The 15,235-nt window shown below is 38.6% G+C and overlaps 1 protein-coding gene across 1 annotated transcript; it reads right to left on the reverse strand.

Moving 5' to 3' along the window:
• Positions 1 to 3,600: 3,600 nt before the first annotated feature.
• LOC127102938 (uncharacterized) lies at positions 3,601 to 8,150 on the reverse strand. The gene is made up of 3 exons (XM_051040253.1): positions 8,063 to 8,150; positions 6,090 to 6,684; positions 3,601 to 3,763 (listed from the first exon to the last, which is right to left on the reverse strand). Exons 1-3 carry the CDS (start codon positions 8,148 to 8,150, stop codon positions 3,601 to 3,603), a joined length of 846 nt encoding a protein of 281 aa, XP_050896210.1.
• Positions 8,151 to 15,235: the final 7,085 nt, after the last annotated feature.

Genomic DNA, 15,235 nt, shown 5'->3' on the forward strand with positions numbered 1-15,235 from the left:
TACTTTTATTTCTACAGGGAGGTAACAGAATAGGGGGCTTGGTAAGGTACCCCTTGACCGCGTCGAAAGCCTCTTGTTGTTCAGGGCCCTAGTGAAAATTACTTTCCTTCTTAATTTTAAGTAGCGGCGAAAATACCTTTGTTTTACCACTTATATTCGAAAGGAATCTTCTTAAGAAGTTTATTTTCCCCAACAAAGACTGGAGTTGTTTCTTTATAGATGGGCTTTTGAGGTCTAAGATCGCCTTCGTCTTGTTTTGATTGATCTGTATACCTCGTTTGTGTACCACAAATCCCAGGAAGTCACATGAGTGCACCCTAGAAGCACACTTCAATGGATTCATTTTCAATCCATATTTCCTCATTCTATCAAACGAGTGTCGAAGGTGATCCAAGTGCCCTTCTTGAGATGACGACTTCACCACGATGTCGTCGATATATACCTACATGAACTTCTCAATGAAGTCATGAAAGATGGTACTCATGGCCCTTTTGTAAGTTGCTCCTGCATTTTTTAAACCAAATGGCATGACGACCCACTCGTATGTCCCCAGCGCACCAGGGCATCGAAACACTGTCTTAGGGACATCTTCTTCAGCAATGAGAATCTGATTGTAGCCAGAGTATCCATCAACTAGGCTCAGATACTCAAAACCTGCGACCGAATCGACAAACATTTCCGCCACGGGCATCGAATACTCGTCCTTTAGCGTGGCGTTATTTTGATCTATGAAATCTATAGAAATCCTAAGAGTTCCGTTTTTCTTGATGACGGGCACTATGTTGGCCAGCTATTCGACGTACCTTGTCGTTCTTATGAAACGACTTTTTAGGAGTCTTTCGATTTCTTGCTTGATCTTCGAAGTAACATTTGGAGAAAACCATCGAGGGTGTTGCTTCACTGGCTTCTTCCTAGGATGGATAGGTAGTCAATGCTCTATGACGCTTCAGTTTAAACCTGGAATTTTATCATAATCCCAGGCAAAGCAGTTCTTGTATTCGGTCAATACCTCGACTAGTTTCACCTTCATTTCTGACCCCACCTTAATACTTATGAAGGTTGGTCTTTTGTGGTTCCATTTCCCAGATCGATATCTTCGAGGGAATCTTGCGCTTGCATCTTCTAGGACTCATTTTATGGGTTCTTCTCGAACCCCAAAGGCTCATTGTCATAGATACAATCAAGCCTCCGGCTTTCTGAAGTTGTTGTCTGGTCTAGTCAACCATCTTCTAGACCTTCGGCCTCACATTCCAAATTCTGAAGTCTCTCCCTTTCTAGAATTGACTTCCTCTTGTTTTCAGCCAAATAGGCCAAAATTCGAGTCAGGCTTTCTGACTCAGCAGTCATCCTCGTCGACTGCTGGCCATTCCGTAGGTGGAATTCCCGTCTCTGATTTTGTGTCTTCCTCGTTATCCCAAATGAAACCATGATCAGGGTTCAAGTTCAGAACTCGATCAATATTGATGGAAGTATAGGATCCCGATTCGTCATCACATGGCGCTATATTCGCCAAGTGTTGGTCAAATGACCTCTTAGAATCCCTGTCATTGACCCGGTAATAACTTTGTTCGGCCTCAATATTCTCTACGATGCCATCCTTTCTCCAGATTATAAGCCTTTGGTGGACTGTTGAGGGAATAACCTCTATCCCATGGATCCATTCTCGACCCAAGAATAAGTTGAAATTGGCCTTTGAGTCTATCACCATGAATAGTGTTGAACGTGTTATCGTGCCCACCGTGAGGTCGACCCGAACAACTCCCATAATATTGTTGGTCTTTCCTTCGTAATTTGAGAGGACCATGTTGTGTTGTCGGAGATCTTCGTCACCCTTTCCCATTTTATTGAACAAGGTATATCGCATTAGATTGACTGTAGCACCCCCGTCGACAAAAACCTTATTCACCCCTATTCCATCAACCTTAGCTCTGATGAATAACGATTTTAGATGATACATCATCCTAGGACTGGGCCTTTCAAACATCGCTTTCTGTTCTTCCACCATGCCGATATTCCTGACATAGTAGCATAAAGGTTTTCCTCCATCTGTTTCATCTGGTATAAAGTCTCCCTCTATTTCAGTGCCCTTAAACACCATTCCGTATTCAGCTGGTAGCACCGACATAATGCCACTATTTACAAAGAAATCATCACCATAGATATCACCATTGTTTTCATTGTACATGTCCTTGTCGAATTCCTCATCAGATTGAGGGGAATATTTAGGCTCTCCCTCCTCTGGTTGGGGAGAATACTCAAGCTCTTCTTCCTCTGGTTGGGGAGAATACTCAGGCTCCTCCTCCTTCGATTTGCCCTCGCTTCTTGGCTGCCTCACAATCTCCGCCGAACATTCCATATTCTGAGTAGCTATCATTTCCCTCTTTCCCGCTGAGCCAACAGTCATGGCCACTGTTTGATTGGAAACCATTTTTCCTGGTCATACGACCTTTGACCTTTGTTCCTTTTGTCCAGCGGTCTTCGACTGTGGAGTGGCAACGATTTTCCCAACTTTTTTGTTTTGCTGGTGGCATCTCCACTATGTCCTAGTCATTGGATTCTTTCCCTTGTAGTTAGGAGAGATTGTGTAACCTCTTTTTTTCTCTGGAGACGCCGTCTGTTTCTCCAACACCCTCCATTTTGGCTTTTGGCCCCCTTTCTAATTGACGGATTCTATCCATTTCTCATGTGGAACATCATTTGGAGGGTTGAAGGTCTTTGGCCGGGAACGCTGAAACTATCTTCTATAATCTTTGTTCCGTCGAGGTGCTCCATGCATGTCGAACACGAAGCGTGGGACAACATGCTTTTCCTCTTTCACAACCTTGTTGTCAGCCTCCAGTCTCTCGGCGGTTTTCTCGTTGAACACCGCACTGCACTTTAGACATAACATAGCTTTTGACTCGTTTCCCTTACATTTCTCCTGGAAGTCTGATAAGCTTTCTCCAAGCTAAGGGTAGGCCGACTCGGACCTCCTTTCGTCCTCCTTTTCGAAACCTTCAGTAGTTTCGATTATCACGACTTCAAATGATTCAGCTAACGAGGTTGTTTTGGAAACCTCGATGAGACCATCAGCAATCTCTACCATCATGCACTCAAGAGGCTCTACATACAAAGCTTCTTCCACCTTCAGAGGGTCAAAATCCACCTGCATTTTTGGCCTTTCGCCAAACTGGAGCCTTCCTTCTTTCAGAGTTTTCTGCACCAAATCCATGAAAAGAACACATTGGTGACTTTTGTGACCAAGGAAATTATGAAACTTATAGAATCCCCTTCTTTTATTTTGTTCTAGGGGGTCTTTTAAACCCTGAGGGACGATAATCTTACCATCTTTTACTAATAGATCAAAGATTTCGTCTCACTTAGACACGTCGAAAGTATAGGTCTTAGCTACGTATTTGTCTGTTTTCTCTGGTTCGACATGGTTTTTTCCATTTGACGGCTTCAAAACCTTACACGCATACGGAGGTCCGGGCATAAGTTCTGCCACATTAACCTCACTTATTTCGACTATATCTTCGTCGTCGGAAGAGACTTCCTCGACTGCGATGTATGACACTTTTTCTTTCTTATGATATCGAACCGCCTTAGACTTATTAGCTTTCAGGCGTTCGATATGTCGAATCTATCGGCCAATTGGGCCATATCTCTCAGATACTGAGTATCCAACTTTTTCCTTTTAGAATAATCTAGATCTCCAGCTGCCATCTCGACTAGTTCGTGTTCAGGGACTTGAGTAAAGCATCGTGCTTTCAGCAGTCTAAACCTGTTCAGATACTAATCAATTGATTCAACAATCTTTCACTTAACGCTAGCTAGTTCCTTGAGGCTGATCTTTTATTGTCCCATGTAAAATTGTTCATGGAACAATCTCTCTAACTGTGTCCATGTTTGGATTGACTGTGGAGGTAGCGTTGTGAACCATGTAAATGCATTTTTTGTCAGAGAACTTGGGAAGTATTTTAACTTCAAATCCTCATTGTTCGTTATGTCGCCAGTCTCGGTCTGGTACCTGGCCACGTGTTCGACGGTGGATTCTTCAGTATCCCCAGCGAATTTATTAAATTTAGGGACTTTCCATCCCCTTGGTAATTATGTTTGTAAGACAAAATATGGTAGAGGCGAAGAGTACGTCGGCCGCTGGAGGCAAGGACTTACTCTGTTTCACACTATGATCCGTTCAATGATAGCCTCTAGGTTTTTTCCCTATGACCGCATCGTGTTAAACTTGTCGAACCACCTGGTCTGGATCCTGGTTATGGTTAACCAGTACCACAGGGGGCCTTCGTGCCACCCTTGGGATGTGTTCGAACTCCTGATATTCCTGTTCAATAATATCATCTGTCATCTCCTCTTGTCGAACCGGTGTTTCTGGTCGAGGAGGAGGCGTGGGATTCGGACGAACTTGGGCCTCCAAGAAAATCTCCAATCCTTGTCATTTGGGTTGCCAACTGCTGATAACTCTGCGTCGAATCCTAGATCAAAGGCCTCAATATAGTACCCATTTGCTGATTTCACATGTGTACCATTTCATGGTTGCCTTCGTCCATCTGTTGTCTCATAATGACAACAGAGCTTGACGTAAAAGTTGGGACTAATTGAGACGTCAATCCAAAACCCGGGGGTCAACCAAATAGGGTTGCCAAAGGTCCAAACCCCTGGTAACGAGGGAATGGCGATGACGAGGTATCGCTTTAAGTCGAACCGAGGTTACATATATTTGCTATAAACTTCGTCGGTATTCCCAACGTTCTGTGCGTGGGAACCGTGTAACTAGGCATATGTTACCCATAGTTCCCATGGTTGTCAGTGTCGGTGTTTATGGGTGACACGACATCAGAATTGGTCCTACAAACACTGTTAAAACCGTCGATACCACACTAGAGTCGGTGTCAGTGGCCTGGGGCGTCGTTGTGTCTCCTGCCGAAGACATTTCTTCGTGGGGTCTAAGAGACGTCATTTTTCCACTGCGCAATTGCATACAACTTAACACTATCGAGGTCCCACCTGGTGTGCCAATTTGTTGTTTGGCTCAACAATCTCTAGCCTTCCTATAAGAGGGTTACTTGCAGGAACGACTACAAAGTCCTGGTCTTAGTGTTTTGGGTGTATGGTTTTTTGGTAAACAATGTTCTTGAAAGGTTTAAAAGGTGTAAACGCAACTCTTGGTGAGTTAGGGATGTAACAAGGGTAAAAAAGGAACGGAAAGTGGAAACAATAAATTACTGAAACAAAAGTATAAACGATAAAGAAAGAAAGACAAAAAGGTAAACTTTTTAAGATTAAATGTCTTGTCAATATAAAGTGGAGGCAAAATACATTTTTGTGAGGAGAGTGACTTTTTTCTCGTAAACGTTTTGATACTTCAAGCTTTACCCCTACTGTAAATGTTCAAATTGGCACCCCTAGAATCTCACCTAACATTGGCTTAAATACTAGCTTAAATTAACTGTCTAGAGGTTACAAACCATCTCATGATGCCACGCATCGGTCCACTTCCCCCATCTTGGCGAATAACTACCCGCGATCTCCTTGAGTGTCCATGTTTTTTATTCACCGCCCAAAACCTTAGACTTTGACCAAGGCTTATAGGTGTCAATTTTCAAACTCGTCCACCATCCTGTGGAGGAGGCTCCGACATACCCCCTAGTTGAAGTTGGCCTTCTCCCTTAGCTTAAATTAGTTAGCTAACACTCTTGTCATTTAAATAGAAGTTATAGAGGATGTTGAGAAGAGTCATATACAAAAATAAGCATTCAAAAATGTTGAGAATTAAAGGAGTTGTGATCCTTAAAACTTTGACTTCAAATGTTGACTTTTTGGTCAAACCACTTGGAACAAACTTATGTACTTGGTCTTTCCTTGCATTTGAAAGAACATGGATGATCATATGAACTCAAAATAAGGTGTCCTTGAATGTCACATGAAAAGTTTGGATCTGCGTGCTATCAAGTCCCATGTACCACTTTAAAGCAATACCAACCAGACTGTCTTGAAAGTAGTGACTCAACAGTTGATGGTTATCAATTTGAGTTAACATCTTGCGAGCATACATCACCAAATGACTTAAAGGACAAGAGTTTCCCTTATACTTCTCGAAATCTGGAACTTTGAACTTATGCGGAATCTTCACATTATGGACTAAGAGTAGATCATGAGCATTCTTCCCAAACAATTCTTTTCCCCTCAAAGCCTGAATCTCTTTTTGCATAGCTTGAAACCGATCTTGAAACTCATTCATCCTTTCATAGACACCAACAGTTTCACTCTGGTCAGCATGGAAAATAGGTTCTTTAACATAAGGAGTATCATGGACCACAAGAGGTGGTATAAATATAACTGGTTGATCCATAGGAACTTCAACATCAAGTTGATACCCTTCAGGCACAAAGTTATGGGGCATACCCCAAGGAAAGCTAAGAGGCATGTGGTGATGCGAAGCATTGACTGGAGCCATAGAAACAGGCATAGAGACAATTTCAGAAATCACAATCCTCTGAAGCGGAGTCTGAGGAGTAGGAGTAGGTTGATTCTGAGCAGCCACTAGAGTTTCCATCATAGGAGAGAGCCTTTCATAATTTTCCCTCAAAGTAGTCACCTCTTTGCCGAGTTCACGATTCTCTTTCTCTTGATGGTCTATCTTTTTCATTTGATTAGCACGAGTGTTGTACTGGTGAGGCAGCTTATCTAAAAGAAGACCAAGAAAGGAAGAAATAATACCCCTGGAAAACTTACTCAAAGCAAGACCAAAATGATGCATGATATGCAAATGCAAATGTGAATATTTTTTTCAAGGAACTTTAAGACATAAAACAAATTGCAAACATCATAAGTGGAACAACACATTTTGAAATATTGAAAATCTCATTTTATTAATAATGTGAAGGATTACAATCAGAAATACAATTTCAATGATCATGAACAGAAAGAAACTAGATCTATGGAATCATGTCCGATGACGACCCAACTCCAAGCTAATACTTCTTGCAAAGTATTTTGATATCCCTTTCATAGTTGCTTTTCATGGCGTCCTTATCCATCACAAGCTGGTCTAAAATGCCTTTCCAAACACCAGAAGTAGGAAGATGAGTAGACGATGAAATGTTATTAGAAAATAAATCCTCTTGGTTCTTTAACCTCTTCGTATCATGCTGCTTAAGCAATTGTATCAAGTCATCCTTTTCCTTCAACTACTCTTGCAATTCTTCCCTCTCAAGGTGTGAGGTGTGAAATTTATCTTCCCAATCATCTCTCTCTTGCTTCATCCTATCTAAAGCCTCTTGCAACTCCTTTATGCCCTTAATAATGGGCGATTTGACCATTACTAAAGACATAGGTCTTTCCTAAGCATATGACATCTTTAATTCTGTTTCTCTCTTCTGCACCCAACTAGTGTAAGGTTCCAAAGCTACACAATTCTTTAATCCAAGCTCACTTTTTTCTTTCTTATGAATATTGTGCCAAGCATGCACCATCCTAGATTTCAACCCTTGAGTATCTTTCCCTTATTGGAAAAATAATCCTTTTAACACAATGTTATTAGGTTTGTCCTTCATAGCGAACCCAAGTTGACATCTTGCCAAAGCTGGATTGTAGTTGATTCCTCCTTGTGTACTAAGAAGAGGCACATTAGAGAACTTCCCTCAACTATCAATTATCTTGACATCGTCGTAAATAGAAGAATACCAAGTTATGTCATCATTGGTGAGAGACATAAGTTTTTGAGACCACCTTAAACAACCCTTGTTTTCTTTGAAGATAGGAGACTGCGGCAAGTGGGAAAGAAACCACTTTTACAGTAAAGGTGCATAACAGACAATAGTTCCATACCCCTTGGAAGTCCTATGATGAATGGATAAATAAGTGTCACCAAGCAAAGTTGGAACATGATTCCCAACCAGAAATATCCTTATAGCATTATTATCAACATAATTGTCAATGTTGGGGAAAAAGGCCAAACCATAGATGAGTAATGCAAGGATAGCTTCAAAGGCCACCATGCTACCAACATTGGAAAAAGAAAAATCATTCTCAATAATTTTTTTTGAAGTCAGCTCTTTAATACCTCCTTTGACAGTGAGATTAGCATCTACGTCAAACTTCCTCAAGTGAATAGCCTCATCAATAACTCGAGACTGAAGAATCCCTTCCATCCCACTAAAAGAAACTCTATCAAAACTGGCATACCCAAAAGATAAGCATACTCTTCCATGGTAGACAACAACTGATAATCAGAAAAAGTGAAGCATCGGTAAATGGGATCATAGAACTGAACCAAGGTACAAAGAAGACCATCTTCAACATCAGTAGATAGAACAGACAAAAGTCTTCCAAAACAGTCTCTGAAATCCTTAGGATCATCCACAAAAGATGTTAGCTTTCTTAATTCCTTAAGATCAGGACATATGAAATTGTATTTTTGAGTAATCCTTCTCCCAATATCCTTAGTCAAAATATCTGTAATGTTTTCAAAGAGAATCTCTAAGTTCCTTGAAAATCGAAAAATGATCATGAATGTGATGAGTGCATGATGCAACAACCACAAACAAGATCACAGAAGGCACACAAATAAGGTCCAAAGGTCCGAAGTCATGAGCATGGAGCCAAGGGTAAGAACCAACCCGTAATGTATGTACTATGGGTATAATCACCTATAGAACAAGGTTCTAAAGAGTTCCCAGAGTCATAATTCCATCTTTTGGATATTACCGGCTTAAACGACTACTCACCAACCAATAATATTCTCAAGAGAAACTCATTCAAGTGTAGTATCGTGTAATAACTAATTCAAGTCTAAACCTGAATAGCCACCGCACAACATCCTAAAAGGCCAAGATTGGTTAAGGGTTATAAGGTCCTCAGCTTCTCGGGCTCCCTGGTCAAAATAAGTAATGCCAACTACGACTACTCGTGTTACATCAGTAATCCCAAAGGGGCCTCCACTGTGCGGGGGATCTCAAGTCAGCTTATTAAGGATTAACTACACGTAATCCAGACATGACTATCCCACCCTCCTATCATAAGAGCTCTCAAGTCCGGGTATAAGACTTATCTCACCATAAAGAGAACACCAAGCCCCAGACATAACAAATAATAACAAACAACAACAAACATAATATATACACATGAACAAAGATAAGCTAAACCCATTGAGGACTAACCCCCAACAGTGTCGCCACTTTTCTGTAGCGGTAAAAAATTTTAGATTAAGTTATTGATTAACTTAATTCATAAAGCAAGATTCGCCACCACGCTTTTATTATTTCCAAAGGAAAAGAGAAAAAGTAGGAACAAAACCCAAAGAAGTTTTAAAACAAAACAAATAAAAAGAGATAAGGGTCTAGGGGTTAGTTATGCAAAAGGAAGGTACTAGCACCCTAAACATCCATGATACTCCATGGGAACCTCTTTTAAAATGTGTAGATTTAGTTTAAAAATGGTGTTGTTTGTAAAAGATTAGAGATATGGGGAAAGAAGTATGTTTTTTCTTAATTTTTGTGTTTGCCAAGACTTTTGAAGTCTCATGCCTACCTATCAACAAAGTGTAATGGAGGATCAAAACCTCGTAGTTCTTGGTAAAAATATCAAAGATGTTTGGTTTGATTCTTTTTTTAATGAAAAGACATTTTGTCATTTTTAGGAGAATACTCAACTAGTCATCCACAAGTATGAGAACTTTGCATCACCATAGAGAAGGGCTCCAACTTGGATAAAGATCAATAAGTATGCCACTAGCTCTCTTAGATGGGAAAGAATTATCATAAATACTATGAGGATAGGAGAAATATATCTCAACTATTGAAATGACTCATGTCTAAACTTTGAGAAAAATTTTAAAAGAAAAAGGGCACAAAGGGCCCAAAATGATTTGAATGAGTTATGCATTTTTTTAGTCTTTTGAAATTGGTATGAATATGTTTAAGATGAATTAACATTTATTTGGAAAAGATTTTCACAATCACTTGACAAACAGTCGAGGTTTATTGAGAAAGTGGTTCAAGTTAGAAAACACAAATGTTTTTAAAAAGAGAGAGATAATTTTGAAAATTAAATAAGAAGAGGAGAATAAAAGACTATCCTAGAGCATAAAATAAAAGCTAGGGAGGAAAGATCTAACCAAGAGATAGTAAGCTTTATGACATAAGTCAAGCAAGAATTCCCTCCTTTGGATTAATCCTTAAGCAAGCCAAATAAGCAAATAATAATCCATGTACCAGATGAAACCAAAGTAACTCAACCAAGTCTCCAAAAGAAGTCAAAAGTCAAAGGTACCAGATGAATGCCAAGCTCTCAAATCACAATATCCCAAAGCAAAGGTCAAGGTCCTAGCTCTAAGTCCATAACTCCATAACAATTCTAAGCATAGTAACCTTAAGTCCATGAATCAAGGGAAACAAAACTTTTTAGGGGTCTTTTCTTTATTAATATTTTTACAAGGAAATGAAAGTCCCAATGGACAAAGAACAAATAATAAGCCATAAAGTAAATAACAAGAAATAGAAGCATTAAATAAATGACATAAAAATAAAGCTAATGTAATAAGATGTTAGTAAATTATGTTAGTGATCAAAAAATGAAAGTTGTTTTGGTCATTTTTTGGAGAACACTCAACTATTCACCCACAAGCATGACAATATGAACCCATACATCACCATGAGAAGGGCTCCAACTTGGATAAAATCAATAAGTATGCCACTAGCTCTCATAAATAAAAAGGGAGGAATATTTTCACACAATACAATGAGGAATAAGAGAATTACAATCTCACTTATGAAAAATGCCTTACTTTTGGGACAAATTTAGTGTTATGTTAAGCAATTGTAATTGGATCAATAATAATGTAGAAGTCAATCTCCCAAAATAGTGCTATGTAGAAGTCAATAATAATATAGAATTACAATCTCCCAAAATAGTGTTATGTAAAAGTCAATAATAATGTAGAATTACAATCTCCCAAAATGTAGAAGTCACAACTATTTCAGGCCGATCAATAATAATGTTAGTGTTAATACATGCTAGAGAAATGATATGTAAACCATTCTCCTAAAGCCATGCCACACAAAAATAAAAAAAGAAATGATCAAGCACAAAGGCTAAGAGGATGGTCCATTACTTCAATTCATACTTGATAGTGCTTAGGACAAACTTATGCATCAACCCAAAGTACCTCTAATGATTCATAATCAATTAAGCGGTCGATTTGAAATGATGAAAGTTCATCAAGTGTTAATTCATACATCATGAACAAGATGGACACAAACCATCCATTTGATCTTGAGGAAAGAAAGAGATGAAGAAGAAGGGAACAAGAGAGATCACACCCAAATTGGATCAAAGGTTTGATTAAGTTATCATCAAAATCAATCATCCATTTTGGTGGATTATGGGTTTTACCCAATCAACACCCAATATCCATTGAGTTTGATGAGACCTATGGTCCAAACCATCATGATCTAAGGTCAAAAGAAGTCAACAAGGTCAAACAAATTAAAAATGAAATGAAATGAAATAAAAATGCACTAAAATTATTTTTAAATGAATTTTAAATGGAAATAAAAGAGAAAATCCATAAAGTCCTCCAAAACACCAAATAAATAGCCAAGAAAATTATGGAAGGTTGGAAATAAAATAAGAAGCATATGCTAATTTTTTCAGAAATTAAAAATGCAGAAAAGTATTAGTAGACCAATTAAAACAAAGGAGAAAAGAAAAATTCGATGAAAAATAGAAAATCAGAGAAATAAAATGTGGAAAAATATATATCAAATGAAAAAAAATAAAAGAGAATTTTAGAAATTATTTTGGGATTTTTTGGATGTAAAATGAATTTAAAAAGAAAATGAAATTAAAAATGAAAATATAGAAAGAACTAAAATCAGAAAAAACACGGAGCGTTGGATTAAGCCTCATTAATTGATGTGACAGATCCAACATTCTTCAAGTTATTGCGCACGATGGAATTTAGCTAAAATGAAACACGGGATTGCATTTAAATTGAACCAACCAGATTATTTCATTTATCCAACGTGTCTCGAACTCAGATGACTTGAGATAAACTTTGGCCGTCTTCTCCGATGGTCCTCCACCGAAGTTTCATTGTTTTGGAAAATTCAGGACACGAGACCACCACCAATGTGATCGCCTCTTCATCATAAATTCAACCTCATGCTCCAAATTCATTTATCTAAACTGAGCACGGGGAATTTCATTGAAGTTTCAGAAGCAAGCAAGCCACGAAAAATAAAATTAAATGATGAACATGATCAATCAACACCAGATAACTTAGGGTAAAGTATCAGAGAGTGAAGGACTACATTGTGGTAACTTGTTTGAGTTCAAATGATGATCAAAACTCCCTTGTTTAAATAGTGATCAGAAGTTGATGAAGCTCGATCTGATTAGAGCACTTCAATAGGTCTCAGAGCTTAAGAATTTTTGCAAAAGCTTCATAGGATGCCGAAGATGCTAATAGAATCAAGAAATTGGATTAAAATAAGATGGAATTTAAAACATGATAGTTGAATTTTTATGGAAAACTTCAGATTGCAGCAGGGGTTTCTTGGCTTTCAAAAGCTTGGAAATGAATGCAGTAGCTTCATCTATTTATAGGGAATGTGTTTGGATCCAAATATGTGTGGAATCAAGTTTAATTCGTGTAAAACGAATTTGATCATGAAGTGAGAAAAGTGTGACTTGCAACTCATCAAAACTCAGCCAAATGATGCGTTTCAAGGGTTAATTAACTTTTGGGGACTTGGTAAAACATGTTACGGTCCAAAGCGCATGCTAATTTGGCTTGGAATTAAGATTAGTGAAGTTCAAATTTTGGGCAATGGTGATTTCTTCAGTTCCAAGTTACTATGTTCAACTCATTGGGGCATCTTGCTCATGAGGCTTTTTGGTCCCATTCTTTTTGCAATGTCTTGACATCATAACAAAGATTAGAATTTGCCGAGAAAGGTTGCATTTGGATGCTTGATCAAAAAGTTATGGCATATTGAAGTTGGCAAGAAAAACTGGTCATATAACTTAGAAAAATTTAAATATATAATGGCCGAAAATGGCCTATAATGTCTCAATGAATTCCATGGCTTTCCAAGCACAATTTGACTTTAATCATTAAAGAAAACATGTAGAGGGCATCACAAATGATATTTTGCAAAATGAATCAAGCTCAAATGTTGAAAACTGAGGAAGTTATGATCCTTGAAAGTTGAGAAAAAGTCACTTGAAAATAGGTCAAATTTCATTAAGTCCACAAATGACGTATAATGTCTTCAAACGTTTGATGATCCTCCAAGCATAATTGGCTCTTATTATGTAAAGAGAATTTGTAGAGGATGTTGAGAAGATTCATTTTCAAAAATAATCATTCAAAAATATTGAGAATTGAAGGAGTTGTGATCCTTGAAACTTTGACTTCAAATGTTGACTTTTTGGTCAAACCACTTGGAACAAACTTATGTACTTGGGCTTTCATTTCATTTCAAAGCACATGAATGATCATATGAACTCAAAATAAGGTGTCCTTGAATGTCTCTTGATTATATTTCTCAAGACTTGATGTAAATTGGTGAAGAAGGCATGGAAATAAACACATGAACCTTTGACTTTTCTTGAGAAGTAAGCAAAAAAACTTTGATGTACTCTTGATCAAAACGAGATTAAGAAGGAGCTTTAGAACTTTAGAGGCCATGCATTGAAATATAGCCCCTTGAGAATCAATGTTTGTCCAAACTTTAACTTGAGGAATCAACACAAACCCTAGATGAGGAGTCATGCTTGATACTCTTGATGAAAAGCCCTGCCTTGCACAATAAACTTAAAGAAAAAAAAACATATTTTTCTATTTGATTAGTAGTTAAGAAATGAACATATAAACACAAAGGTAAAATACCAATAAAGAGGTTCTTGATGATCCCTGTAAAAGCAAAACCCAAAGATGAAACTGTTACCACAAAAAATCTCTAAGGCATGCTGAAAGCGTAGCTAGTGATAGAGTCCTGTGAATTTGGGGGTTATACCCCATCAAAGGATGAAGAGGTGTTTGAGGCAAGCAAGAGTGGAAAAAACACAAGTCAATGGATGAAGCCGACATGAGAAACTTGCTTGGTCGACAGTCCATTCCGTCGACTGAAGTGAAGTTTGGGACTTAAAAGAATTTTCTTTCGTGCCAAATGCATAAAAGACAGTGTCGCCCTAAACGTCTGGGCGGGAGAAATTTAAAGTTAGAAAATGACCAGCGGTTACAAGGAGAATCAGCGTAGAGAGAACCAAAGATCAAATGATTTGGCGCAGGAGGCTTTAGGGTACAAAGCATCGAAAGACCAGGATGAAGAGGTCCAAGTAAGAGAGAAAGTACGAGCGACATTGCTGTCACCGTCAGATTTATCGATTGTGAAGTTGGGAGCTGTAGATAAAAATCATTTTAAAATTCTGACCGTCGACGACGAGGGGGAAAGTGATTAGCGTAAACCGCTAATCGATTACTTACGCAATCCCGTAGGGTCGACAGATCGAAAGATAAAATATAGGGCCCTTAACTACGTATTGGTAAATGATGAATTATTCAAAAAGATGGTCGAAGGAGTATTACTAAAATGCCTAGGAGAAAGCGAGGCATATGTGGCTGTGTCTAGCATACATAGTGGAGCGTGTGGGGCGCATCAAGCAGGGTTGAAAATGAAATGGCTCTTGATGCGCTCAGGAGTTTATTGGCCTTCAATGTTGAAAGATTGCATTGAATTTGCTAAAAGCTGTCAAGAGTGCCAATTACATGGGGGCATACAGCATGTGCCTGCAAGTGAGCTGCATACAATTGTGAAGCCCTGGCCTTTGTGAGGGTGGGCACTAGATGTTATAGGAGAAATAAAACCAGCCTCGTCGAAACAACAAAGGTATGTTTTAGTCGGTATCGACTATTTCACAAAATGGGTCGAAGCCGTAGCATTAACAAATGTAGACCAAGAGGCTATGATAGATTTTGTCCAAAGTTATATCACCTACAAATTCGACATACCAGAAACAATTACAGCCGACCAGGGGTCAGTTTTCACTGGACGAAAAGTGCAGGATTTTGCAAAAGAAATGGGATCAAATTACTGACTTCTACCCCCTATTACGCATGGGAAAATGGCCAAGTCGAAGCTGCTAATAAGGTGATCATCAGCCTAATAAAGAAACACATAGGTAAAAAGCCAAGAAATTGGCATAAGACGTTAGACCAAGCTTTGTGGGC

The sequence above is a fragment of the Lathyrus oleraceus genome, chromosome 7 (genome assembly GCF_024323335.1).
Source record: "Lathyrus oleraceus cultivar Zhongwan6 chromosome 7, CAAS_Psat_ZW6_1.0, whole genome shotgun sequence".
Classification (NCBI taxonomy): domain Eukaryota; kingdom Viridiplantae; phylum Streptophyta; class Magnoliopsida; order Fabales; family Fabaceae; genus Lathyrus; species Lathyrus oleraceus.